This window comes from Drosophila subpulchrella, chromosome X (genome assembly GCF_014743375.2).
Source record: "Drosophila subpulchrella strain 33 F10 #4 breed RU33 chromosome X, RU_Dsub_v1.1 Primary Assembly, whole genome shotgun sequence".
Taxonomy (NCBI): domain Eukaryota; kingdom Metazoa; phylum Arthropoda; class Insecta; order Diptera; family Drosophilidae; genus Drosophila; species Drosophila subpulchrella.
In genome coordinates, this window is record NC_050613.1 from 13,780,387 (window position 1) to 13,806,409 (window position 26,023).

General features: G+C 43.2%; 7 protein-coding genes and 1 long non-coding RNA gene across 9 annotated transcripts; 4 read left to right on the forward strand and 4 right to left on the reverse strand.

The window, feature by feature from the left end:
* Positions 1-152: 152 nt before the first annotated feature.
* LOC119557874 (mitosis initiation protein fs(1)Ya) lies at positions 153-2,452 on the forward strand. Its single transcript, XM_037870875.1, has 2 exons — positions 153-260; positions 316-2,452. Exons 1-2 carry the CDS (start codon positions 219-221, stop codon positions 2,377-2,379), a joined length of 2,106 nt encoding a protein of 701 aa, XP_037726803.1. The 5' UTR covers positions 153-218; the 3' UTR covers positions 2,380-2,452.
* Positions 2,453-2,787: 335 nt separating this feature from the next.
* On the forward strand, positions 2,788-4,189 carry LOC119557356 (RING finger protein vilya). Its single transcript, XM_037870093.1, has 3 exons — positions 2,788-3,207; positions 3,729-3,886; positions 3,949-4,189. Exons 1-3 carry the CDS (start codon positions 2,824-2,826, stop codon positions 4,154-4,156), a joined length of 750 nt encoding a protein of 249 aa, XP_037726021.1. The 5' UTR covers positions 2,788-2,823; the 3' UTR covers positions 4,157-4,189.
* A 439-nt stretch (positions 4,190-4,628) lies between these two features.
* LOC119556855 (zinc finger protein 660) lies at positions 4,629-7,174 on the forward strand. The gene is made up of 3 exons (XM_037869327.1): positions 4,629-5,218; positions 5,712-6,089; positions 6,151-7,174. Exons 1-3 carry the CDS (start codon positions 4,784-4,786, stop codon positions 7,057-7,059), a joined length of 1,722 nt encoding a protein of 573 aa, XP_037725255.1. The 5' UTR covers positions 4,629-4,783; the 3' UTR covers positions 7,060-7,174.
* Positions 5,525-6,263, reverse strand: LOC119556857. Its single transcript, XR_005220003.1, has 2 exons — positions 6,135-6,263; positions 5,525-6,086 (listed from the first exon to the last, which is right to left on the reverse strand). It is a non-coding gene; the product is annotated as an uncharacterized LOC119556857 (long non-coding RNA).
* Positions 7,175-7,358: 184 nt separating the features above from the next.
* Positions 7,359-9,482, reverse strand: LOC119556856 (mitochondrial import inner membrane translocase subunit TIM50-C). Its single transcript, XM_037869328.1, has 5 exons — positions 8,974-9,482; positions 8,715-8,907; positions 8,114-8,642; positions 7,930-8,053; positions 7,359-7,866 (listed from the first exon to the last, which is right to left on the reverse strand). Exons 1-5 carry the CDS (start codon positions 9,155-9,157, stop codon positions 7,676-7,678), a joined length of 1,221 nt encoding a protein of 406 aa, XP_037725256.1. The 5' UTR covers positions 9,158-9,482; the 3' UTR covers positions 7,359-7,675.
* An 808-nt stretch (positions 9,483-10,290) lies between these two features.
* Positions 10,291-12,570, forward strand: LOC119556676 (zinc finger protein 28 homolog). Its single transcript, XM_037869040.1, has 3 exons — positions 10,291-11,077; positions 11,142-11,366; positions 11,426-12,570. Exons 1-3 carry the CDS (start codon positions 10,358-10,360, stop codon positions 12,050-12,052), a joined length of 1,572 nt encoding a protein of 523 aa, XP_037724968.1. The 5' UTR covers positions 10,291-10,357; the 3' UTR covers positions 12,053-12,570.
* Positions 12,571-12,689: 119 nt separating this feature from the next.
* On the reverse strand, positions 12,690-17,216 carry LOC119556675 (protein cramped). Its single transcript, XM_037869039.1, has 7 exons — positions 17,115-17,216; positions 16,385-16,925; positions 15,818-16,021; positions 14,191-15,761; positions 13,756-14,128; positions 13,379-13,530; positions 12,690-13,315 (listed from the first exon to the last, which is right to left on the reverse strand). The coding sequence occupies exons 2-7, from the start codon at positions 16,896-16,898 to the stop codon at positions 13,214-13,216; spliced, it is 2,916 nt and encodes a 971-aa protein (XP_037724967.1). The 5' UTR covers positions 16,899-16,925; positions 17,115-17,216; the 3' UTR covers positions 12,690-13,213.
* Positions 17,217-18,013: 797 nt separating this feature from the next.
* Positions 18,014-22,548, reverse strand: LOC119557873 (syntaxin-4). Of its 2 annotated transcripts, none has more exons than XM_037870874.1 (8): positions 22,326-22,548; positions 21,964-22,136; positions 20,429-20,653; positions 19,488-19,581; positions 19,186-19,428; positions 18,879-18,952; positions 18,224-18,472; positions 18,014-18,159 (listed from the first exon to the last, which is right to left on the reverse strand). In XM_037870874.1, the coding sequence occupies exons 2-8, from the start codon at positions 21,994-21,996 to the stop codon at positions 18,088-18,090; spliced, it is 990 nt and encodes a 329-aa protein (XP_037726802.1). In that variant the 5' UTR covers positions 21,997-22,136; positions 22,326-22,548; the 3' UTR covers positions 18,014-18,087. The 2 variants fall into 2 exon arrangements, with proteins under 2 accessions (XP_037726802.1, XP_037726801.1); XM_037870873.1 differs by having other exon boundaries at positions 22,194-22,548.
* Between the last annotated feature and the right edge of the window lie 3,475 nt (positions 22,549-26,023).

Sequence of the window (26,023 nt, forward strand, 5' to 3'; positions counted from 1 at the left end):
ATCTATGTATATAATTAATGAAGAGTACAAAGACGGTCAAATGAATATTTTAACTCACTTAAGTGTTAAATATTTGGACAATAATCGATATTATAATAACACCCATTAGTTTACCTACATATGTACATATGTATATCTCTATAACTTCCATATCTAACTGAAGAACCGTTTGATTTTCATGTGAAAGTGTATGTCCATGTGTTAAGTTCGCGCAATTAATGTCGTTTTCTAATGTCCTAATCATGCGACAGCCCCATGAGGTAGGCTCCAAGGGCATCCTATTGTCGCAAGTAGTGATTCCTCCTCGTTTTTCAGGGCAAGTGCCACATCTGTAAGCGGGTTTTCTGTTGCGGCAAATGCCGACAGAATCATCAGTTCAAGGCCCACGCCATTGCTGTGCGGGAACCATTGGGATTGAGAGGCTCCATTGGCGGCGGCGGAATCACGGAGTACCGCCATCAAATGGCGTCCGGAGCGACCACTATCTATGTATTCTGCCCCATTTGCGAGCGGCAACCCCTGGTGCTCCGCGAGGAGATGCACGGCGAGCTGCTGGCCCACATCGAGACCTGTCACCTTCCGATGAGATGCCGAAAATGCCAGCGTAACTATACGCGCGTCGATGATCTGCGAGAGTTTAGCAAGTGTGTGGATCAGCAGCAGAGCTGCACGGAGACCAGCTGCAATGATCTCACCGGCGACACGGAAACTTCCAAGGTGACGGTGAAGAAGGCACCAAATACCACCGCCATATCGACGCAAACATCGCCGGGCGTAACGCCCATTTCGCTGATCAATATGCGGTGGAAGGCCAAGAGCCGCGTCACCCATGAGGAGTTCATCAGCGACAGCGTCTCCTCCATACGCAACCTGTCCTCGTTAAGCAACAGCTCCATTCGTCGCTCCATTGGCCACCTGAGCGTGAATCCGCCGGAAACTGCGGGCAAGGGAAAGGTAATACGATCCACCTCCACGCCACTGCATGTGGAATCCGTGTTCGCCAAGCCCAAGGAGCCGATTGTCTTCAATGCCTCCAATGGCGGTCATGTGTCTAGTATCTATCACGAGGAGCCCAGTCCGGCTTTGGAGAGCAATCCCGTCCAGCAGCAGCAGCAGCAGCAGCAGCAGCCGTTGCAGCAGCGCGCCTGGAAGATGGGCGCCCGGAATAAGATGAGCGCCGCCACACCATTGCGCCAGGTCATGTCGAAGAGCATACAGAAGGCCTTCGTGGAGCACGGCGGTATGCTGGTCCACCAGCCACCATCCGCGGTGATTCAACGTCGCGTCCGCCTCGATCTAAGCGAGCACAGTTCCTGCGATGCGGCAGGATCGTCCGCCCTGGACCTACGACTCTCGCCAGCCATGCGGCGCACCCAGAGCGAGTCCATCACCTCGGAGGTCAGCAGCAGCTCCAGCTGCTCGCGTAATACCGATCTCTACAAGCGTCCGTTTCTGCTGTCCGCCCAGAAACTCACCACCGAATCGATCATCATCACCCGAATGAACTCCAACTCGCAGGAGAGCTCCTCCACGGTGTACAATTCGTGCGAGAGTGTGGAGATCATACGCTCCACTTCGGAATCGGCCGACGTCCATGTCCATGTGCCGGCCATAACGCCCATCCGTGTGACTGGCGCTGGGATCAATAAGAAGCAGATCAAGTTTGAGACGCCGCCAAAGGGCGGAAGCCAGGAGTTGGTGGCGCATGGCGAGGGCGACGAAACCAAGGATCAGTTCTTCACACCGGATCCTGGGACGCCGGAACGACCAGATCGGCGTCATCGTCAGGCGATTGTTCCGCGCCAGCTGAGCGGTGAGTTTTCACCCAAGAAGATGAAGGCCAAAGAGAAGGAGATGGCGGTTTTGGCTCTGGTCTCGCCGCCATTGCAACAGCCAAGGATGCGTCCTCCGTTGCGCGAGTGTCGTCAGCGTAGGGTTTTTAGCGGTGTGCAGGATGTGGGCGGGTCGGAGGACCCGGACGAAGAGGAGGACGAGGTGTTCCGGCCCACGAACGCCTCCACGCGCAACGATAAGAAGCAGGAGCCGCCCAACTCCGGCCGTCTGTGGTCGCTGATGACCTCCATGATGCGGCTGCCGGCCAGTCTGCGCGGCGAAAAGGACACGGATAGCAGGGATCTGGATCAGGACAAGGAGAACGCCGGCTCGGTCTCACTTATCCGCCGCTGCGCCTCCATCGCTGGCTCTCTGGTGCGTCCCGGTGGCAAGGAGTCGTCCTCCATGGACGACAACCAGAGCCTCAAGAGGAAGCGCACCCAGACGCTGGACAACCAGTACTGCAGCCCGCTGTCGCCGTCCAGCTCCTCGAAGCGCTACCGCATCCGGCCCAGGGAGCCCATCGAGCGCATGCGACGCCACTAGTATTTAAGGTTTTATTTGCATATTTGTGTGTATTGCTATTGTGAATTTCTTTTTTAATAAATGTTTGGTCTTGCATTTGCCGTTATGCGGAGCGTTGCCACCTGTTCGATAAGTTACGGAACAGGATCACTTTGTCGGAGTAGCAACTCTGGCAGCTTTATTTAAGGCCTTTTAAGAATTTTCCAGTATATTACAACCTTACGAAGCTATGATAAAGAATTCTGTAAATATATTTACACCCTTTATTTGATGGGGCACTATTTAATTTAAGCTAATTAGAGCCCAATGAAACCCGAAAGCTCAGCTTAGAACTTGTCTCGTGTAGAGGGGCCCTAAGCAGAGCTGCCATATGGACAGAATAATCCTGTGCAGACGCCAAAACAAAACAAAGCGGAATTAATTTAATTGGAAATTGGATTAGATTAAACAAGCACCGATTGTGGGATGTCCAAGCCGAGGTCTGGTGCGCATCAGGCGCCCGCCTGCGACGCTAGTTTCGATGAGGCGGAGGCCTGCAAGCTGTGGATCCACTGCAGCAGGTGCTACGAACTGTTTGTCGAGAAGAAGTTCGCCTTCTTCCTGCTCGCCTGCCACCACGTGTTCTGCGAAAAGTGCATCAAGGTGGCGGCCGGGCGCACGCCCACCGACGCCCCCATCTACGAGTGCTCCACCTGCAAGCAAAGTGTCCGCGGCCGCCAGCTGACCAACACGATGCCCAAACACTTCAAGGACTTCTTCCACCCGGAGCCCCACATCCTGGCCGACGATTTTACCGAGAAGTTCCAGCGGCGCAACCACCTGCACTTCGACAGGTTCAAGGAGAGGAAGGTGCGGATAAGTATATGCTACGATCCTTACAACAAAGATCTTGCAAAACATATCACAGGATACACAGTAAAAGTTTCCATACCTTTAAGACAGGTACTAGAAAACAGAGGTGCGGATCAGCATAATGTACATGAATTATATTATTACCTATGTACCATTGTAAATGTTGCTTAAAAATTACTCTTGCAAAACATTCATTCAATAAGGCAATTACGTGGTCTTTAAATCCATCTAGACCTTAAAAAATCTCTTAAATTAATTTGGAACATTAAGAAAAAAAACCAAAGTAACCTACAGAATAATATTCGATATGATAAAACTACTTATTTATAAAAACTTTTCAAGTTCTAGCAGAAGAATCTAAATTTTATAAAAGTTCTACTAAATATTTGATGACTTTTTGACCATTGACCATTTTATTGACCCGAAGGTCTTAGTCGCTAGCGCTCTATAATTAAGTTTTAATGTTTAATTTAGCTCTATATAAATATAAAAAATATTTTATTCTTTTATCTCCGCAGGAGATGGAGATGAACAAGTTGAGCAAGGACATCGAGTTGGCCAAGTCCTTGTGCCAAAAGCGCTTGCTGGAGATGCAGATGCTGCGCGTGGAGCGCAAGAAGCTTTCGCAGCGGATGCGGCATATCAAACTGGCAAATCAAAAGGCGGAAATGCAAAGGTTCGAATTGGTATATACATTTCTTTTATCCCTGTGACGTGTTTTACTTCTATCGTCCTTAGAAGTGCCCAGGCCAAACTGAACCGCTCATTGGAGACGACAAAGTCATCGTCACCTGCACCGGTCTCAATTCGTGGACGCATTCGAGGTCGTGGAGCCTCCCAGGCCCCAAGTCGTCGAAGTTCCAAGGACTCGATTCGCAGCTCTCAAGCTAACCGAAGGCAGGTCACCGGCTTCAGGCATCAGCCAAACCACTCTTTCAATCTTTAATCTAATATTTGAATAAAAAAACTGTTACCCTTACAATATCGTTAAGTAAATTAGCCTGAAACTCATGTAAATAGCTTGAGACTAAGAAAGTTAGATGTTCTGGTAACCTACAATTCGTTTTTGTTTGTAATCAAAAGTACATGAACCTTTATTTACATTATCAATAAGAACATCTAAATAATAGTTTAGTTTAAACATGAAAGTTAATTCACATGCAAATATATAGCCTGGAACCACAAAAATAAGATGTTAACACAATGAGTACAAGAACATGTCAGGTAAAAAGGTTAAAAAGTTTTTAACTACAAATATTAGAAGTTAGAACATGCAATTTGCTATGCATTTATATTAATTTCCTGCACATTACTGTTAAATTAACATTCGCTGTTACCATTGCCGGTTAACATTAAGAGGAACGTTAAGACTTTATCGATATATCGCTTCGTGAAACAACACAGTAAACACAATCGATGCCAAAAATATCGATTGTAACGACTAAACATCTGCAAAAAACGCATAAAAAAAGTGAATTAAAAAAAGAAGCCAAACGTCAAAGAGCGGCGAATCCGGCGCTTCCCGACGCTGCGAACCAGGATAAGGACACCGGGTACGGATACGGAGTGGAAGATGACCGGTAAGGCGGGCGGGGTGGTGGTGCTTAACTGCCGGACGTGCACGCGTGCCTGCAAGCAGCACAAGCCGCTGGATGAGGAGATCGAACTGGGACCGGAGGGCAGCACCACGCTGGCCAGCATGCTCAACTACTGCGCCGGGCTCTCCTTCGAGCCGCAGGACGGCGCCGCCATGCCGCAGCACATCTGCCTCAATTGCCTGCAGCTCCTCGAGCAGGCGTTCAACTTCAAGCGCATGGTCATCGACTCCGATGAGCTGCTCCGCCTGGGCCTGGACGAGGCGCACGGTACCAGCCATCAACAGAATCAGCAGTGCCAGCAAAACCAGCTGCAGCACCACGAGAATCACGACCAGCAACAGCACGCCGGCGATCCCAGCGAGGAGTACCTCATGATCGAGATGCTCAACGAGGAGCAGGAGCCCGGCACTGTAAATAATTATAATATATTGTACTTTTAAGATAGCAATGGGTAGTGTTGTTTGTGGACCCTTCTAGAATAGACTCCCAATGGGATTTGGTCAGGATCGAGTCGCTCAGTACGAGTTTGTAGGGCTTATTTCAATGAGAAATAGGAGCTGGGCCGTGGCCACTCTAATGACTAATATTTTTGAGGTAGATCGTAAGAGCTTGGTTAATTGGATTCTAACGAACACATTTGTATGGGGGCAGTCAAAAATAGAGTGGGGTAGGTTTGATTGCTGTAAGAATCTCGAATAATTAACAAGTCTAAGACGTTTTATGCAAATTCCAAGATATTTTCATTTGAATTTATAATTGCATTTGATAAAACGAAGGGCTTTTGCCAAGTTTCAGGTAGAATGCCATATAAAAGTCTCACACACGATCCTTAATCATTGCATTAAGTTAACATTAAACAGCCAATTATAAAATAATACCCTTAATGACTTCGATCTCTTGTAGTTGGAAGAACAAGAAGTTGAGGCCGATCCTCACGAGCACATAAACGAGGAGGAATTCGTCATCGAGGAAGTGGCCGATCATGAGGAGGAGCTGACGGAGGAGGATCAACAGCATGAGCAGGCGGGCGGCCAGGAGGAGCACATCACCATGGAGAGTGTTCATGAGTTTCAGCCCGCTGAAGTTGAGTACGTGACGATTAAGGATGAGTTCGAAACGATCGTCACCGAGGAGGATGAGATCGAGATAATGGAAGAGTCCGGAGCACACGACGAGATACTGGACGGCCAGATGATTGTGATACCCGCTGAAGGAGCCATAGACGAGGTAATCGGGGAGGAGGCCATCGAGCTAGACGAGAACGAGCGCGAAGAGCATCTGGTAGGTGGTTAAGGTATAACTTACTCAAGGAGACCACTCACTCACAATTCCTTACCCACAGCTGCCGGACGGAGAGGATGTCTGCGAGGAGGAGGACTTCCTGGAGGAGTCGCTGGACTCAACGCCTCTGACCACGGGCGAAGCTCTTCCGCATGTGTGCTCCGTGTGCCAAAAGGCGTTCCGCCAGCAGTGCCGACTGAACCAGCACATGCGCTCCCACGTCGACGAAAAGCATTACGAGTGCGAGGAGTGTGGCAAGCGACTGAAGCACCTGCGCAACTACAAGGAGCACATGCTGACCCATACCAATGTCAAGCCGCATCAGTGCAACATCTGCGATCGGTTCTATCGCACCACCTCTAGTCTGGCAGCCCACAAGAGAACGCATGCTGAGGAGAAGCCCTATAACTGCGATCAGTGCGGCCGTGGATATGCGGCCTACGATCACCTGAGACGTCACAAGCTCACCCACACGGGTGAAAGACCCTACGCCTGTGATCTGTGCGACAAGGCGTACTACGATTCGTCCTCCCTGCGCCAGCACAAGATTAGCCATACCGGCGAGAAGGCCTTCACCTGCGAGATCTGCGGCGTGGGGCTGTCCCAGAAGTCGGGCTACAAGAAGCATCTGCTCGTCCACACCGGCGCCAAGCCGCACAAGTGTCCCATCTGCGGACGGGCCTTTACCTTTACCAGCAACCTCAATGCCCACGTCCGTCTGCATTCCGGCGAAAAGCCGTTCAAGTGCGAGATCTGCATGAAGGCCTTTCCCACAAAGAAGCGTCTGAATAGCCATTTGCGTGTCCACAACAAGGAGACGCCGGTGATGGCCACCGCCGGCGGGCAGTCAATCGATAACCGCCGACGGGCGGTGGCTGGAGGAGCAGGCGCCGGAGGAGCCGCTAACCTGCACCTAACCGATGTACCTGAGCAACCGGTGTCCACCTCCAAAGTGGTGGTGGTGCTTTGAGCGGGCACCAGCCGGAGGGTGCGGCTGTATATTGTAAGACTAGTCTAAGGTTTTTACATTTACGACTACGTGGAGCTGTTAGAAATCAAACACAATAAAAAGTAATGACGCTGTACCATGTACATGTATTTTTCTACCCACACAAAACGAGTCTCCTTTTTAATATTTTGGAAGTGTGTATTAAGTGTAATAGTGTATAGTGTAATCACTATCTTTGATAAGATCACACATCGTACCAGTGGGTCTATAATCCAATGGCTTTTAAATATGGTCATTACTTCTGTAATAAAACACATGGGTTCTTTTTGTTTTTGGTTTCGCTTTAAGGTCATCTGTTTATAATAGTATTATTATGATTACATTGCCAAACAACAAAAACAAGCAAGTTTAGTTATTTATTTAAACAAAAACATTCGCCTTATCCTTATCCCAAAGGAGTAATAAAAAGAGCGTGCCTTCCTTTCCTGCGCCCTACTCCCTTTCTTAACCGACGAAATTTATGGCCAGTGTGCTGCTGCAGGGGGTATGTTCGTTGCGTATCCCGATTTCTGTGCTTGGGGACAGGCGGAAGGTTAAGGTATGGATATGGAACGGGGTATGCGGGATGGCCAGCCTCCTAACGCCCCAGAATGTTGCGCGACCACTGCTTGACCATGGGCTTGGTCTTCGTCTGCTCGATGCGTTCCGCCTCCTGCATTTGCTCGGCCAATTTGCGCTGGTTGTCCCGGAACTGACTGATGGGATCGTCGAATTGGCGATAGTAGTGGAGAACCTCACGCACGTCGTCCACGTTGTTCTGGGCAATAACTAGGGAAAACAAGGCTCAATAAATACTTCTCGAACTTAACCTTGATCAACAGTAAAACTCACTCTTCAGGAAGGCAATCAAGTCCAGCAGTTGACCATCATCATCATTTCCATGCCAGCGAGCCAAGCCGAATGTGTTGTCTGGATGCATTTTGGTGGCATTCGCATCCCAGTCAATTACAATTACCTAAAATGACTCAAGTGTTTTAAAGAGACTGGTTTTCAAGCGGGCATATTGAGCACACACCTTCTTCAAGTCGCGATTCAGGTTGTCCAGGTTCTTCACGTGATGCCCGTCCACAAAGTGTGTGGCATCCCTGACCAGGCGGTACATGATGTACCCGTTGGGATCGAGGGCGTCTAGGATGGGGAATACGGTCATGCCCTGTTCGGCGGTGAACACAACAATTTCGAACTCTTTGGCGCACTCGGCCAAAAAGTGATCAACGCCGGGACGCTTCTTGAAGCGCCAGCCCGTCTGGTACGTCCAGTCCGGATGCACCAGAACGTCCTTCATTTCCAGGACGAGCGTATAGCGCGGCTGCACATACGGCGGCTTGAGCGGATCGGGTAGCAGCTTGGCTCGCGACGGCTCCTGAATCATGCGCTGATAGTAGTGCATGCTCTTCCACATTCGCTGCAGATATTGCTGCACCAGCGGCTTGTGTGTGAAATCATCCTCGATGGTCTGCCCGTTGGGATCAACCTCGGGCTTGCCGAACTCGTAGACGGCCCAAAGGCCAGCGGCCACACCGCCGCCGCCAAAGATTGCGAAGCTGCAGGAGAACGGAATTCCAATTTGGATAAGTAAAGATGTGATCAAGAGAGAAAAAGGCCAGGGAACCTACCCCAGCTTCATGCGTTTCCAGGCGCGCTCATTCTCCTTGGCCTCCTCCTCCTCGCGCTTCTGGCGCTCCTGTTCGGCGGTGCTGTCCACCTCGGGCGAGGTCTGTGGAAAGAGCTTGGCCAGCAGAGGAGCATTCGAGACGGGTGGGTTGGCCTCGGAGGTGGCTCCTCCGGCGGCTCCTCCAGTCTCCTGCTCTGTAATGTGGAAAAGGCAAATGATTGGATGTGGATCTGGTGGCTTGTGCAGTGGGGATCACTTACTGGTGGTGCTGCTATAGCCGCGAGCCGATGGCAGCGATGTGGAAGTGGACAGGCGCGATGAAGCACGGCGGTGGTGGTGGGCTGGGTGATTACCCAATGCGCTTGGCTGGCGGATTCGGGTAAGAACGCGCGGCGAGGTCAGGCCGCGCAGCATCTGGAGGACGGTGGCCGGTGCCATGGTCATGCTTCTTGGATTCGTGTCCTTGCGCCGATTTCGAGTCCTGCCCGCCTAGCAGGGACTTTTTCTCACAGAATTTCCAATGAAAGATTTCAACCTCGCACCGGCACGGCGATGGCGTTAGGGATATTTGGTGGCCAGTCGCCAGCAGGCGTTAGTACATTCAGCACGTGGTGCTCCGTTATTCCAAAGCGGCTACTTTCAAGCCAGTTCCGACGAATTTTGTTCTTTGCCGTTCTTATACAGCACCACAATAACAAAAGGTTAATAACTTTCAATTTTAGAATAACTAATGTATGGTGGCTGGGCAAACTCGGCCCAATGTTTAATAAAGCAATTAATCAATTTATACAAAAAACATTTGATGTTAGGACTTTTATATTCATAAATGTACTGAAACAGAAAAGTCTTGACATCAAGTGTTTTACAAAGAAAGCAAAGAAAAAGTGATTGTTTTAGTACCTATTATGGTTGAAAACAAATTTTCACAGAAAAGTGATACATATGTATAAAAATTTATAATTTATCTAGTTTTTTAACTCTTGTGTGTAAAGTAAGGAATAGACATTTTTTGAATATTTATAAATTTGGTTGAGTTTAATTTATTTTTAAAAATTGTAACTATTAAATTATTGGTCGCGTTCAGCGGAACATGATACCTGATTACTGATGGAATTCTGGTGACAGTTCTGCTGGACGCACATGATAACTAATCACGGTGCAAAAATTCTTGCATTATGATCAGTAAAAAGGGTGCGTAAAAATAATACGCTTTCTTTTCGTGATACATGATAAACTGCTGCTGGCTTGTATCGACGAGAAAAATTTCGGTTAGATTTAACATAATTATTATTATAATTATTAAAAAAAGAATTAAATTATTATAAAAAAAATGGCTTATAAAGTTACTGTCAAAACCCTACCCTAGGACCAATTTAAAAAGAAATTTGAATTGCATAACGGAGTTTTTCAGGTAAAATGTTTTACTTTTTTAAAAAAATTTGATCACTGATTATTGATGGATCAGTAATCAGATATCGTGTTGTTATTTAGCGAACTTCAAGCTGTTGTGTTGTCATCGATCTAGCTTTTTTGAGTGCCAACACTAATGGATCAGCTGATCTCTAACGACATTTGAAAACAAAACTTGAGTTTGGGACGCTAAAGTTAGTTTTGAATTTTGTAATCGCCACTGAAGTCTAAGCAATGGCAACCGCGTCACTGGCTGATTCCATGGAGCTGCCGGCCAGCCCCATGTCACGGCTCCAAACGCCCAAGGACGCCCTGTGCCGCGTTTGCCACATTTCATCGCCGTGCTGCTTGCCCCTCTTCAAACCACTCAACAACTTGATATCCGGAAAGCTAACGACTCTGGCCAACATTTTGAGCTACTGCACCGGTCTGAAGATCCTGGAGACGGAGCTCTTCCTGCCCCATCACATTTGCCCGGCATGTGTGGCCAAACTGCGGCTCTCGCTGGAATTCAAGCGGAGTGTCCACCGAATGGACAGGACGCTTAGGCAAAGCCATGCTGACTTTTGCCGCACCAAAAGGATTAAACAGTCGACATCTAACGTCGGGATCTGTCATGAAACCACCGAGGATGTTGTCTTTGTGATCGATGACCAGGAAGTGGCGGAGGAGCTCGTAGAACCCATCCCAAATGAAGAGGAACAGCTGGTTATTGAAGAAGATCCAGAGGAAAGTCGGGAGATAGTGCCAAGCCTGCATCAGGATAGGCTGGGTGTGCGACTGGAAGTCCAGAAAGAGTTTCCAGAGATGGCAGACCAAGAAGAGCTGCTTCACTTGGAGGCCAAATCTAGTGAAGATCTCTACGAGATTGTCGGCGAGAAAGAACAAATCCTAGAGCCCTTGGCCAGCAAAATCAGGCACGGAAAGACGTCCAATTCGTCGCCTCAGTGTCAGGTATGTTGGCTAAATTAGGAATAAGTATATATAAAACCCTTCAACAGTCTTCCTATTTCTGCAGATCCGCAAAAGGACCTTTCAGTACCACATAGCGCTACATGACCCACCAAGAAAACCTCAGAGAATTAAAGAATCCCTTCGAACAGAGCCACTTTCGCAGGGCAAAGCTGGTAAAGATCTCTACGAGATTGTGGAGGAAACAGAGCAACGAGCAGTGGAGGGCCAGCAGCCTTCGCCCAGCAGGAGCAGGCAATGGAAACCACAAAACCCCTCATTGCAGTGCCAGGTAAGTTGACTAAACGCACATAATTACAAACCAAAGATGACAAGCCCTTTCTTTGGCAGATCTGCGGCAAGCAACTGAGCACCACCAACTCGTTCAAGTACCACATGCAGCTCCATGGCACGGCCACGCCATACGTTTGCAAGATCTGCGGCGAGTCCTTCAAGACGCGCAATGCCCACGACGGCCATGTAACGCTGCACGATGTGAACAATCCGAACAGGTGTCCCACCTGCTACAAGGTTTACAGGCAGGCCTCATCACTACGCACACATCTCTTAATCCACACCGGCATCAAGCCGTTCGAGTGCAACATCTGCGGCAAAAGGCTGACCCAAAAGTCTGGCTACAAGAAGCACATGCTTACCCACACAGGCGAGAAGCCACATTGTTGTGATATCTGCGGACGAAGATTTCGGTACTCAAGCAACCTGATTGCGCATAAAAGGTGTCACAGCCAGGAGAAGCCGCATCATTGTCAGGTGTGCCAGAAGCGGAGTTTCGGTAGCCGTTCCGAGCTCAATCGCCACATGCTCGTGCACAGCAGCGAACGGCCGTTTGGCTGTGAGGAGTGCGGCAAGTCCTTCAAGCGACAGGTATCCCTCAACATTCACCTGCAGTCGCATAAGGAGGGTAGGAAGCGGAGGAAGCTGGACCAAAAAGTGGACGATCCACTGGAGGAGACCTGATCACAAACATAGACTAGACCATTTGAATCTCTTCATATACTTCTTATTTTTGGGGCGTGCTCCGGTTTACACTTTCACATTTTTGTTTTGTTTTAAGCCTTATACTTACCCAAATCAAAAAGGCTACGAACCGAAAATCTCTATACAAAATTGGTTCACAAAATTTTTCGTCTGCCATTCTTGTATGGAAATTTTTGTTTCGTCCCCTTTTTGAATGAGGTGAGTATCAGGTTTTATGTTGAAGTTCTTTTTTGTTACCTAAAATCGTTCCTATTATCAGAAGAAAACCATATACATTACTCTTTGGTTCGTTATCATTCATTTGCCATTACCACAATGGCATATTACATTTTTACTATCCATTTATTTTACATTTAAATTGCGCAGCTTCTTAACCATTACCAGATAAGTTCCATGGATAACAATAAGTTGTATTTTAAGTTTGCTTTTATTTTCGGTATTCGCCTCTGTAAAATAACAAGTTTTAAATGTTACTGTTATAAAATACGCCCTAGGATTATATGTTGTTCCTCTGTTCTCACCTAACTTATTTAATGTATATATATTAAATATGGTTAACAAGGGGCGGGAGGCGTGGAAGGGGTAACCATTTCCAGACTTCTAAAACGTTCGAGTCTTTTTTCGGGAATTGGATTTCTTAGGTGATTTATTTTATCATGCGGAGAATCTCTATACATATGGAAGTTTCGATTGGGTTTGGTGTTACAGGCTTAACTATACTGAACCGATCTTACAAGCTAGAAACCAATTAGAGGAGTGCAGAACGAGTGTGCGAGCGAATAGACAAACATAAGGGCTGAGAATTCTTCGAAAAATGGGGAGTTATTGCGTTCTATCGCATGATACATAAAGTTAATGTATAAATAAATATATATGTTTAGACAATGTGAGTGCTTGCTAATACTTGGCATACATAAAATGAGAATAGATCACAAAAAGTCGCATAAAAACATAGATGTTAATTCATATAACATATGGGATGAATAATATCAGTGAGTTAAAATAAAAAAGGACATGAGACGTGCAGCAGGCACTCATGGGTTCCCACTTCGATGATCGCATCCCTCTCATCTTTTCTCAGGGTCCGGATCCGTGTAAGTAAACGAAGAAGACACGACCGGATTCCCGCAGTTGCCACTGCTAATCCTTCTCCTGCTGCTGCAGCAGGGCGGCAATCTCCTGGAACTTGTGCCGAAAGTCCACGCTGCTCTCGCTGATCACCGACATGCTCGACGAGGGATCCTTTAAATGGTTAAATGATATTTAAACATTTCTTTCAAGAATAAGTTTTGCAATCAGAATTACCAGTATATCCCTAGTGGCATCAATCTCATCCAGATGACCCAGCAGCGATGTCAGTGAGAAATCATTGATGTTGTCCTCCAGCCAGCGCGCATTGGATGTTGAGTCTCTAAGCAAGTGCATCGGGCTTACACTGCCATGGAAGAAATTTTGTGCTAGCAGGGAATAGACAATATTTAATAGGAGGAACAAAATGTAAGGCGTGGTTTATTCTTAACGGATTTACATTAAATATGTTTAAGTACTGATAAAACAAAGCAAATATTCGAATTCAATAAAAAAAACATACATTTAATGAAAGCCTCAATTTAAAAAAATACCAAATAGTAGTAGTATAGTTTGTAAAACCCGAAACCGGGCTTAAATGTATATCTTCTTACTTGTGCTCTCATCCTGGACCGCCTCGGCCAGGGAACTGCTGACGCCGGCGGTGCTGGTGGCCACACAGTAGTCCAGGTTGGGCATATCTCGTCCGCTGCTCTGATCGGTTTCATCGCTGAAAAGCTGAATCGCCTGCTGATCCACTTGCTGCTGACTCTGCGATGGCATCGCCAAACCCATGCTGCAATCGGATTCGGAGCCGCAGGAGCTGATCCCACTGGAACTGGTTCTGCCCATGCGATCGATCGGTTCGAAAAGGCCGCTGTGCAGCTGGCGGACACTCAACAAATCGTACGGACGATCGCCAATGGATGCGGGGGGCAGGAGTCGACGCTGCACGAGCACGTGACGACTGATCTTTTGTCGTGTGAGCTGAGAAGATTAATTAATTTACAAAGGGATTTTGAGCCAAGTCACTAACAAAACCCACTCACCGCTGAAAGCTGTCGAACGGGATCGATGTTGGCTATCGGTCGCCTCACCGGCAACATCGGGGTGCGGAAGTTGCCCTCCGTCACGCCCACTGCGCCGGCTGCCGCCGCTTCCGTCATCTGCTGCGCCTTGCTCATCAGGTCCCGCTTCCGATCGCAGGTGTGGCCGCAGTTGCACTGGCGCTTGCGCACACGCTCGCTGAGATTGGCCACCAGCAGCAGGTGCTTCAGCTTATTGCTCACCGACGATGTGGTGACGGCCTTGACGCGTTCCACGCTATCACAGTCGTTGGGATTGTAGGGTAGCGAGGAGGAACTCGCGGTGATGGCGGGGGAGGGGATGGAAGATGCGGTTGCTTGAGCGGCGGCGGAGGAGGAGGAGGGACCTGTTTGGGTGGCCACCGATGAGGAGCTGGCTGCCACAGCGTTGGCCGAGGCAGTGCTGGATGCCAAGGCCGTCGAACTCTCCATCTCACACCAATAGTACTCCAGCTCCAGCTTGGAGTCCTGGCCAAAAACCACATACAGGTCGCCTATGGTTATATCCGCCGCATTGGCCTCCGTCCATCCCTTGCGGATTCGCTTAAGGATATCATCGCTGAGCAGGGGCTTAAAGTTTCTCGCCTGAGCCGCGGCCGCCGCCTCTTTGGCTTCTTTGCGCTTGGAGCGAGCTGGCGGCTGGGCGACGAAGGGACCAGCTGAAGGAGTTGTAGGTGCGGGAACAGTTGAAGTAGCGGCGGCAGCTGGAGCTTGCAGGACTGAGGTTACCGATGGAGTAGGTAGCTCGGTGGTGGCTGGAGGAGCCTGCGTAACAGGATCCGTGGAAGTTTCCGGGGCAACAGCTGAGGCATCAGAGGTGGATTGAAGAGCTGGAATTGTGGCTGCCTGTGTTTGAGCCGTGACCTCCATTATGTCACCGAGAAACTCGTGAATCTCCTCGCCCAACTCGTCTCCGCTGCTATTCTCCAGCTTCACCAGATTTCCCTCTGGCACATCATCCAAACTCTTCTCCAGCGGCGGACTGGCACCCGATTTGGGTTTCTTTGTCTCCGGTGAACGCTTCTCGGAGCCGCTTTCGGTTCTGGGTCTCTTGCTGGCCGCCACCGTAATGCCGGGTAGGTTGCCCAACGTCTCGCTGCGCACTTTGAATCCCAAACGCTCCTCGTAAGCGGTAAGGCAGATGTTAATGCTGCTCAAATAGGCGGTGATGCTGAGCAAAGGTCGGTGGATGGCCACTCCAGGCCTGGGCTGGAAGCACAGGAAGGGATCAAGCGATGACGCCGCCGGCTGCAGTGGCTCCGGTTCATTGTTGTTGTTGTTGCTGGTGGCGTTGGAGGCAGTCGTTGCCAGGCTGCTGGGGATAAATACGCTCTTCTCCTCGTACAGACGCTGATTGGCACTCCGCCATTTGTACTCGAATGTTTTGATCAAGCTAATCAGTTTCTTGTGCAGCGGAACAATGATCCTGCCGCGCGGATTCTGAGCCAGGGATTGCACCCGACCGAAGGCCTCCATATTGGCGGGCGTCACCACCACCTCCACTTTGCTGGGCAGACGAATGTCCTCAAGGGAATCTATGGGTTGGCAAGCATTACATACGAGTGGCGAAAATCTCTAGAAGGGAACTCACCATCCAATTGATTGAGGCGCCGGAGCGCCTTGCACGATGGCGTCTTGATGCGGATGTTCTTCCCCTTGCAGCGCACGATGATCTGTCCCTGGTAAACCAGTTGCTTCAGCTTCATGAAGTGCTTCTCTGTGAGGAACTGCAACTTGCGACGCATTTCGCCGTAGTTGATCAGCGTGTACAATTCTTGGGCGGGCTTTTTTAACTCTGAAAAAGTAAAGAAGTTATTAGATGTGTGGGTTTTAAGTTTTTTTTTATAAACGAATGCTGCGCAGATTTGTTGACCCAGTTTAAACATGTAAAAACATGAATTTTTAGCGCGCAAATTCTATTTTTCCGAGAAATAACGACGCCAACTACGACGCTTTTCTACATATATTATTGATGTTCAAAGCTTTTTAGAGTAGCTTATAAACAAATTTATCAATTTACGAGCCTAATATTTAAGAACTCATTACAACTTGTATTTTTCAGAAGAATGCTGCGCAGATTTGTTGACCTAATTACCGATTTTCACACTATGAAAGTCGAGAACGTTCCACTGACCAGCGAATGATGGACCCTGCTTACCTTCCGAGTAGCGCACATACTTGCAGATCTTGTGATAGGTCTGGTAGTAGTGCTGGCGCACCTGATCCTTGGTCTTGAAGCTGTAGTCGCTGTTGGCGTTGCGTCGCTTCAGCTTGGCATTGATGCAGTTGGCCACCGCCTCGAAGTCCTTGCCGAACTCATTGAGGGCATCGAAGAAGCAGTTGCGCTCGACATTCGTCCAGGTGGTCTTCCCACTGCCCGCCCTCAGCTGGCTGGGCGTCTTCTGGGCGGCCTTCTCGTCCTTCTTGCTCATCTCCCTCTCGCTGGGCGGCGGGGTCATCGGGCGCGTCTGGTCCTGCTTCATCTTCTGGATGACCCGGGCACTGGCCCGCGTTCCCGGACAATTGTGCGTGGTCACCGAGCCCAGGAGCTCCTCCTCGGGCAGCTCGGTCTTGCAGTGCACAGCTCCTCCTCCTCCTGCTGCTCCTTTGCCATTTGGCAGCGGCTCCTCGATGGCAATGGCTGACGGTGGCGCCTTGCACGGATCCTCCATGTTGGCCAAACCACATCCGCTTGTCGCCTGCACGATTTTAATAATTATAATATCAATTAAACTGCGTAGTCTTCTGGGAAAAGTGGCAAAAAATGGCGCTTGCCGCCGCCGGACTGTCGGATTGTTTGTTATTGTCGCCAGACCGTTCACCCGGGAAAATCCACCACTGACCAGAGGTGGTCCGCGACTCTTTGCAAAGCTCCGGCGGGCACTCACCTAGAAATCGGACATGGAAAATCGGTGCTTTATGGCTATATAAAAAAGATTATTAACGAGACGCCAGGGATTAGAGATGTGAAAAATATATCAAAATATCAGCCTATCGATAGTTTTTCCAAACAAACAACTATCCTATCGTGCTATCTTATCGATAACATATTTTGAAAATTTACACTGAACAAAACAATGTAGGAAGATCAAAGCTAAAAATTGTAAACTTGAGTGCCAATGCAAATAAATTGAAATATAAAAAATGTGTCTGATTGTCTTTCTAATAGTTCTAGTGGCTCTGTAGAAAATGTTCTACATATGCCATGGAATATATCATATCAAATAAGATATGCTTTTTTTTTTTTAAATAAAACATTTAGTTCGGCATGTTTTTTGAATACAAATATTTATATCGTAATATTGTTTTGACAATTTGGTTAGTGGTTTGTTCTAAAATAAAAATTAAACATTACCATAAATAAAATACCGAACAACGCTAAATCAGATATATCAAAATTAAATTGCATTCCAGCAGATGGCGCCAAGTGCAGTTAGCTACAGTGTGCCTTAACAGAGTAATATATGCCGTTATTGTTGTTGTTTGCCAGAATTTTTATTTCTTAAAAAAATATTTTTTAAACGAAACAACAATCATAAAAAATAAGTAAGATGTTGAAAGTCTTAAAACAATATATTTATAAAAACTACTGGGGTTTCTAAAGATGTATTGACAAAAGTATTGGGAGAATCTGAAGATAAGAAAGAAAAAAGGGGACACAGATACATATGTTGTAGAAAATGTATAATATTAAAATATTTACTTACTTAAAAAAACAAAAACATATGCTATTCGACTTACCTGTTGACAACTCACATAAGGTATTAACAATGAATTCCATTTCTAGTTCTGGTTCTAAAGTTTATTTTCTTAAAAATAATTCTTAAAAATAAGCAAAAAAAAGCAATTGTCTCACATGCATCACAAATAAATACCAACAAAGAGTAATACCAACAGAATGGCTGCAATTATAGCGATGAGGATTATTTTTTTCTGCAAATAGAGATCAAATGGAATCAGTGGAAAAGCGGTTTTCGGGTATTTGGGATCTATCCACCTTGCGCGCCCTTTTCTGGTGCTGTTCCGCCTGGTCCAGTTCGTCCGCCCCCTTGTCCACGTAGAGGGTGGCCTGCTGGGCGTGGAACTCCACCCGCTGGATCACCTCGCTCTGCTCCAGTACCAGGGTCTGGATGCGCATGAACAGGGCGTGGACCTCCTCGATGGACTTTTCCAGGCGGCGCAGCTCGTTGAATCGGTCCATCATTTCGCGCAGAACCTGCCGCTCCTTCTCCGTTTCCTGCAGGAACTGGAAGTGTAAGACCAAAGATTACTAACTTCTCCCAAATAAGAAATTAACGAAACCAAATATATTTGAAAGTGTTCCAAAAAAAATTCATAGGTCCTTATAAAGCCAAAAATATTTAACATATACTATATCTGCTCATCGCTGTGTTGTTTATAGCAATCTTGTCTTGCTTTTTAGAAAATTTCATACAAATTCCATTTGTTTACGTAAAAAATATAATTTAAATATCATGAAATTTAAAAAAAATATCTCAATTTCTAAAAGAATGAAGTACGATCCCGTTATTCCACGCGAAAAGAATGTTTGAATATTTTTTATTTTTTGTTTTAATTTAAGTGATAAGAAAAAATATTAAACAGATGTATCTGTTGTAAGTATTCGCATGTATCATTTTCTGTTTACTCACATTATCCACAAAGAGTTTTGTTGTCTTGTTCTCGATGAGTAACTCAATTTCTTGTTCGCTGGCCTCTGAATTGACTGAAATATATAAGTATTTAGAAACTGATCAAACAAATTAATGATTTATAAATATAAATAAATGATATATTATAATTAATAAAGCTGGCCAAAGTATCTAACAGATATTCTACAATGCATTGAAACTATTAACTCTTCTCTCTACTTAAATAATTTAATAATATTGAAAACATCTTATCGTACTATCTAAAAAAAGTTGAGTAAATGATTCAACTATTTCCTTTTATACTTACTGATTTTCGTATGTAGTCTCAGATTCTTTTTGACTTTGGTCTCGTAATTCTGCAGGAACAGCTCGTTTTTATGCCAGAGATTGATAAAAGTCTGGTGGAGGCCGTAGAAGAGGGTCCTTTTCATCCTCGCCTCCAAACTGTAATCGTTTTCCGCTGGAAGATTTGTCTTGAAGTCCTTGAATCTCGTCATCAGCGTATTTCCCAGTCTCAGGTTTTTGCTGTGCAGCTCATCCAGCTCGTTTTCTGGGGATGGTTTTGGATGATTTTATAAAGTTTTCCATGTCTTAAGTTGAAATTCTTACCATTAAACGTTCGCAGATTAATGGTCTGGGACATGCGGTTCATCGCCTCCAAATTGCAGGCTATCTGAGCGAGCTGTTGGCGAATCTCCGTGTACTGAAAGGATTAAAGTAAAAAATATATCTTCCAATCTAAAAATATTTTGTAAAATATATCTTTCGATATATTTAGCAAAGATGTTAAAAAAGTAATATATATATTTGTGTTATTAATTTTCTAAGCTAAGATATTTTAACAGTATAAAAATATATTTAAATGAGAGTTACCAAGAGTAGGTAAAAACCTCAATAATACTTCTTAAAACCTTAAATCTTCTAGGGATTCGTTCCAAATTTTTTAATAGAGTTTTACAACCCTATTTTTCTAGTGCAAGAGAGCAGGTTCTCTTGCTTCACTTCTCATACGATTTTCTGCCGGTTGTCAAGTGCGAAATATTTGTTTACAGTAACAGAGAGTTTAGAAACCCCCTATAAAGTGGGCGGTACTTTTCTCTCCATATTGCTCTCTCAACTTCCCGCGACCACAACAAAAACTGGCATAGGTACTTAATGGAAAAAGGTTTTTTCTACACTTATCACGAGTTTTAGCGCTACGCCGGCAACGATTGAGTAATACAGCTGATTCATATAATGAAACGATATATCTCTCTTTCTGGCTCTCTGAACTTTAATTCTCATTGAGAGAAATATTAGACCATCTAACTGGATATCAACAGATTTGTATGTATATATTTTTGTCAAGCTTATGCATAATGATGCTCCAATTTGATAGAGGAAAATATCTTACAGATATATGTATTGTGCATGGGGATTTAGTAATACCTATATTCACTTATGTATATCTAAAAAACATATAAAACATTATTCACTCTGTCCACCATTCATAACGAGTAACAATCTATTTATATATTTAGTTTAATCACAAATCCTTGTTATAAACTCACCGGATTGAGTATATCGTCCACATTTGTTCCATATTGCGCCATTTTCGAACTTAACCGATCCTTGGATTCGCCACTATTATTATTGTTGTTGTTTTGGCTGACCACACTGTAGCTATTATTGGTCCCGCCGGTGTTGTTGAGGATGAACTCCGTGGTTCCACTGTACACGTTCAAAAGCAGTGAACCATTGGACGACGAATTCGAAGAGTTCGTGCTCAATGAGCGCTGAAATGAAAACGAAAAAAAAAAATCCGAAAAAAAATCAAAATATGTCCATGCGATCCTAACGAACTGCAGTGAAAAACTGAGAAAAAAAAAAAACTGAATAGAAACTACCAACTTTGGTTGAGTTTATTTACGTTTGTGTGTTCACAATCTGGCGCGGTGTAAATGAACAATAAAAATGACTTCGGTGCTGGAATTCACTTAGTGCGAAAAGTTTGTTGGGGAGTACGGGGGTGGTGTCCCGTAAGTGTGATGTGAGGCCCCATTATCGCCGTTATCTCTGGCCGATCTGATAAATGCCATAGAGAACCCCCTTGCCAAACCCCTTGGGTTCTCAAGTCGAAATAGTGCCAAAAGCGGCCACAGAATGGTGAGAAATTGAGCAAATTGTAGAAAAGACGGCTGAACATTGGTCAGAATGTACTTAAAAAAAAGAGCACCTATGTCTTACGTTTTATTAATGGCAAAATGTTTAATATTTTGCGATTTATTTCGTCTTTTGAATGTTTTGGAAAATGAGAAATGACAGAGATCTAAAATAACTTTTGATGATCAACAAAGACAGATCGAGTTTCCATACGATGTGGTTTTCGGCTAACCGCAGTTTCGATTTTAAAATCTAAAACTACTCATCGAAACGAATCTTTTGTCGTTTCTCCGACTTGGCTTGCTTTTAAATAATAAAGCGACTTAAGGATTTGATGTAAGACTCGTTTTATAAGGACAATGTCTCTTAAGGCCATACAGATTTCCGGTATAGGTCCTCAATGATATTTTACTCAAAAACATAGAGAAGTAAAAAATATTAATAATTTTTTTTAGAACAGTGAATATACAAATGTAGACTCAACAATGTATAAGATATATAGCATTTGGTATTTTACCACATTAAATTCAATATAGTATAATTCCGAGATTTTAAATCCTATTTCACTATACATAACCTATAACCTATAGGTTCGTAAAAAACTTTGTTTTGCACTTTGAATATTTATGACTATACCATATTATTATGGAAGAATTTTTCCCTAAAATCTTTACAATGCTGGGGGATCACCAACTGGGGTCTGAATCATTTCGATGAGCACTTTCAGAATTTCCACGACCCTAAAATGTTGCACAGTGTTACTTATAAGATTTTTTTAAAATATAGTAACACCGTAAAACAGGTGTTTTTAATTTTAAAATTATTTTTACTCGGCTTTAAGTGCTGTTTACCCAGTGTGCCTCAAGCTAATTAGCAGTTACCTCATCCGCACACCTCCCAACCGCCCACATATCCAATATTTTCCTATTGTTATTTCACTTACCTGTAAAAGCTCAGGCAGTCGATCTTTTCCCATTTTGAGTCTTTCTCCGAATGATTATTATTTTAATTTGTTTAAAAATAGTATTTTTTCTTGTTCATTAATTTTTTAAAATTTATATTCAGCTGCTTGTCGAGCTTTGTGCTTAATTTAGGTGTTATTTTTGCCTTCAACAGCTGTTCGCGAATGAGAAAGTTAAGATTGAGAGCACGAAAGAGAGGGGAACTTGTCACCTTATCTGCTAACAAAGCTTATCAGCTGGCGGGGCTTCTGATAAGAGCCGCCTAAATATTCACGGAATGCCCTTCACAAGGCGAAAGAGAGGGGTGGTACGTTGGAAAGAGACAGCGAGTATCACTTATCACCTTTATTCCATAAATTTGCCGCTCTTTTTTCTAATTTCCTCGCTCTCGCGTTTCCACACACATTTTCACAACACAAAGAAAAATGATTTATTTGAAAAAAAAATAGCTGCCTCTATATATTTTTAAATATTATTATATTGATTTTTCCGCCACATCTTCTGTCGCTATTCGATTTATTGAAAATCGATTCCTTTGTCTTGACCGGGCCGCATTCGTTTTTGAACTAAGAAATCGACGCCGGCACAATACCGCAGAGCCTCGAGTCGCGGCGAGATTTCTTCAATTTAAAAAGATTAAAGACAGCAAACACTCTGCGTACAGCTGGGTTCAAGATAATAGCATTTATCTGCAACATTCTGAATTTTTCAAGCCCCACTTTCCAAAAAACATGGGATAATAAGGAACACTTTATTAAAATCATAATGATGATTTAAATTTTTAAATTAGTATACATAATTATAATATAATTTAAATTAATTAATTAAAATAATAACAATTTTGTTTGGTAATTTTTTTTAATAAGATATTATTTTATTACAAACACTCGTAATATGGGACATACTACAAATGAGTTAAAAAATACGCATAACTATACATTTAACACAGAATATTATTTTTATATATTATATTACATATATTAATCTAAAATAAAATGTTCGTGTTTAAGTTCAAAAAGCAATTGGCTTTTTTTAACAACTTGTAAGAGATATTTCTTGCATTCTGAAATCATTGAAATAATACATTCTTGTTGAACTGGGGTGTAATTCATACGTTCGTGTTGCTGGAGAGCGATAAAGAGACTCGTACTATACTATGTGTAGTTAGTTACGATCTACATTTTTCTGCTGTCTTCAAATAAAATGAATAAATCGTCTTTTGCCCCCGAAAACTGGTTAGGCAGCGGAGAAAAATGTGTTAATTGTTTTTATTATTATTACTCTGTTATATGGTAGATATTTCCACACTGTTCTGACAATGTTGTTGTGGCAGAACTTTTCACGCTCAATGTCGCTGTTCAATTGAAAAAAAATAAAATAAAATTGAAAAAAAAAACGTACACAAACCTGCGACGACAACGTTCAAAAGTCACTTGCGCTAATTATTTGAATTTTTTCTACTGCCGTTTGCTTGCTATAATACCCGCATATGCATTTTACAGGGTATCAACGAGTCCGACTGATTTGGGTCAAGGGTTTATTCATTGACACAGTTTCTGTGGAGTATAAATGCCATAAAATATTTGTAGTTTACTATACAACTTTGTCATTTCTAATTCTTAAGATTAACTTCTTTGTAAAAAGAAAGACATTTAGTAAAATCATTGAATTAATTAAAATTTATTTAAGTTTAAAAACATTTAAAAGTATAAATATTTTAGTTTTTAGTATTTATCTATGGTTGTTATTCTTAAGCAAAAATATTAGCACCAATTTAAATTACAAATATTCTTAAAACATAACATTCATGAAATATATATTTACAGCATTAGCCGTGTGTTTTAAAATAATAAAATACTTATAACCTTATAGCTTACAGGATATTTTCAAAGTGTACCCTCTTTTTTTTTTGCAATTCTTGTGGTTGCAAAATGAAGCTTATGAACTGCCCTCAACTACGTCAACAATAACAATAAAAAAGTAAAGCCATAAACACCAGACAGTTGCGAATTTCCATTTCTTTTTTTTTTTAATTCTTCTCAAGTTGCCATGTCAGGTGAAAGAGACGGATAAAAGAAAATCAAGGAGAATTCATCTCTCTCTAATGATTCTACAAAAAGTGTATGGTGTGTGTGATATATTGACACGTTGAATTGAACTGTTGTATTTTAAAGCATTTTAATCAATCTGTAAGTTTAGTGTGAGCTATGGGAAATCTTAAATACCCTATAATACATGTTTTAAACTTTTGTATATTTAAATAAAAAATATTGTGTATTTGATAGGCTAATACTTGTAAGGAAATAAAAGCTTCAGGGCTCATAAAATCTTATGTTTATAATAATGAATGTTCTTCTGGGTCAGTATTACTTTTTATCCACAAAGTATTTTTGATCTAAGATCTAATTATATATTTTTACCCCTCGATAATACTTTGGACTTTCAACCGCTTATCAGCTAAATTCTTTGGAGTCATATATGACGTCCAAGTGTCATTTACCTGTGAAATGCCAATGGGTAATACCCCTCTCCCTTTTTCCCCCTGTGATTCATCAACGAGTTTTTGCTAAACGGTTATCAAAAGGCATTAAATTGCTTGAAAGTTGTATATCCACTTCAATATATATATACATATGTACAACTCGGACTCAATGAAGAAATTGTATGCTTTTGTATTGCGTAAATGAAATACACTTAATAAAGCTAAATTTAATTTAAGTAGAGTGGCGATAACTGCTATACAATACATTTCCTTGAAACCAGTTTATTTTTATAAAGTCGTGGGATTCACCAAGTTTAGTTAATATTAATGCAACAGAGATAAAAGTGCCAATTTAATGAAAACCGTTACTTGTTCTCTTCTTAATATTTTAATTAAGTCGAATTTTTCATTCAAGTGCCTTATTATCTCTTATTATTAAAACATTTGTTGAGAAATATTTGTTGGTTCCGTGGCAGTTTTACGTTTAGCACCCTTTTCACACATTGTTTCATTGATTTACTATAAAAAAGGAGGCCTCTGAAGGGAAAACATTACCATAGGTAGTCAAGTTTGTGGTCCTGGCGTTTGTTAGTTTTCGCGGCTCTCGCGCTTTCCTTTTGTTTACAATTTACTTTGTCATGTGTCGAAAATGGCAAATTTATGAGTTTTTGATGAGGCCTTTTGTGCGTTGTCCCCACCTTAGTTACCACTTCTGTTGTTATTTCATGTTTGTTTTTTTTTTGGCCTCACGCACAAAACGAGAAAGGAAAATTCGCTGGAAAGCCGGTGGAGCTGGGGAAAAGCGATAGCTTTGGGAAAATCAAATGGGGCGGTGTGGGGGGCTGGTGTGTGCGCTTTTTGACTTTTGATTAAATTCGCACTCGCCAAAAAACTACAAAAAATGCACTTTTGTATACGGCCACGTAGAATGATACAAAAAATATAATAAATAATTGAGCCTTGGTGGAAAGGCTTAGACTTTAAGGTGCCCTGTAATTTTTCTTTTTTAATGTCAAAATAATAAAATATAGTTCAATTCAAACAAGGGTAGTTATCTATTTGGTCGGTACTTTATTTATTAAATAAATAATAATTATGTAAATAATAATTATGTATTTGATTTAAAAAAAATCATATTTATTTATATTTTGTATATACTTTAAGCAAGCCCATAATTGCTTAAAGTATATATAAAATATATTTTAATTTAAACAATGGTAGCTATTTGTATTTATGTAGCATTTTTTGGTAGTTATTTGATTTATTTATTGTACGTAAGTAATAATTATGCATTTAATTTAAAAAAAAGAACAATATTTAAAATTTATATTTATATTTATTTAAAGTAATAATCAAAGTGGGTTTTCCCATTCTATAAAGCATTCTTTCAAACAATATTGATTTTATCTTATAAAGTGAAACATTTGAGTGGATAAATATCGCTTTAAAAGTAATGAGAATTATTATTATCAATCTTAGCGATATTGTTTCGCTTTGACATTAATTATTATTAATTAGACCTTGAATGGAACAAAAAAAGAATTATAATATTTAGCTGG

Bases quoted from the DNA above. Each gene is read 5' to 3' on its own strand.
- LOC119557874 (XM_037870875.1), top strand. From the start codon at position 219: ATGTCGTTTTCTAATGTCCTAATCATGCGACAGCCCCATGAG. The intron at 261-315 runs GTAGGCTCCAAG...CTCGTTTTTCAG, and splicing joins TCATGCGACAGCCCCATGAG to GGCAAGTGCCACATCTGTAA.
- LOC119557356 (XM_037870093.1), top strand. From the start codon at position 2,824: ATGTCCAAGCCGAGGTCTGGTGCGCATCAGGCGCCCGCCTGCGACGCT. The intron at 3,208-3,728 runs GTGCGGATAAGT...TTATCTCCGCAG, and splicing joins ACAGGTTCAAGGAGAGGAAG to GAGATGGAGATGAACAAGTT. The intron at 3,887-3,948 runs GTTCGAATTGGT...TATCGTCCTTAG, and splicing joins CAAAAGGCGGAAATGCAAAG to AAGTGCCCAGGCCAAACTGA.
- LOC119556855 (XM_037869327.1), top strand. From the start codon at position 4,784: ATGACCGGTAAGGCGGGCGGGGTGGTGGTGCTTAACTGCCGGACGTGC. The intron at 5,219-5,711 runs GTAAATAATTAT...GATCTCTTGTAG, and splicing joins AGGAGCAGGAGCCCGGCACT to TTGGAAGAACAAGAAGTTGA. The intron at 6,090-6,150 runs GTAGGTGGTTAA...CCTTACCCACAG, and splicing joins ACGAGCGCGAAGAGCATCTG to CTGCCGGACGGAGAGGATGT.
- LOC119556856 (XM_037869328.1), bottom strand. From the start codon at position 9,157: ATGACCATGGCACCGGCCACCGTCCTCCAGATGCTGCGCGGCCTGACC. The intron at 8,908-8,973 runs GTAAGTGATCCC...TCCACATTACAG, and splicing joins CGGCTATAGCAGCACCACCA to AGCAGGAGACTGGAGGAGCC. The intron at 8,054-8,113 runs GTGTGTGCTCAA...GAGTCATTTTAG, and splicing joins TGAATCGCGACTTGAAGAAG to GTAATTGTAATTGACTGGGA.
- LOC119556676 (XM_037869040.1), top strand. From the start codon at position 10,358: ATGGCAACCGCGTCACTGGCTGATTCCATGGAGCTGCCGGCCAGCCCC. The intron at 11,078-11,141 runs GTATGTTGGCTA...CTATTTCTGCAG, and splicing joins ATTCGTCGCCTCAGTGTCAG to ATCCGCAAAAGGACCTTTCA. The intron at 11,367-11,425 runs GTAAGTTGACTA...TTTCTTTGGCAG, and splicing joins ACCCCTCATTGCAGTGCCAG to ATCTGCGGCAAGCAACTGAG.
- LOC119556675 (XM_037869039.1), bottom strand. From the start codon at position 16,898: ATGGAGGATCCGTGCAAGGCGCCACCGTCAGCCATTGCCATCGAGGAG. The intron at 14,129-14,190 runs GTGAGTGGGTTT...TAATCTTCTCAG, and splicing joins CCGTTCGACAGCTTTCAGCG to CTCACACGACAAAAGATCAG. The intron at 13,316-13,378 runs GTAATTCTGATT...AACCATTTAAAG, and splicing joins ATGCCACTAGGGATATACTG to GATCCCTCGTCGAGCATGTC.
- LOC119557873 (XM_037870874.1), bottom strand. From the start codon at position 21,996: ATGGGAAAAGATCGACTGCCTGAGCTTTTACAG. The intron at 19,582-20,428 runs GTGAGTTTATAA...TAATCCTTTCAG, and splicing joins TGGACGATATACTCAATCCG to TACACGGAGATTCGCCAACA. The intron at 18,473-18,878 runs GTGAGTAAACAG...TTACACTTCCAG, and splicing joins CAAAACTCTTTGTGGATAAT to TTCCTGCAGGAAACGGAGAA.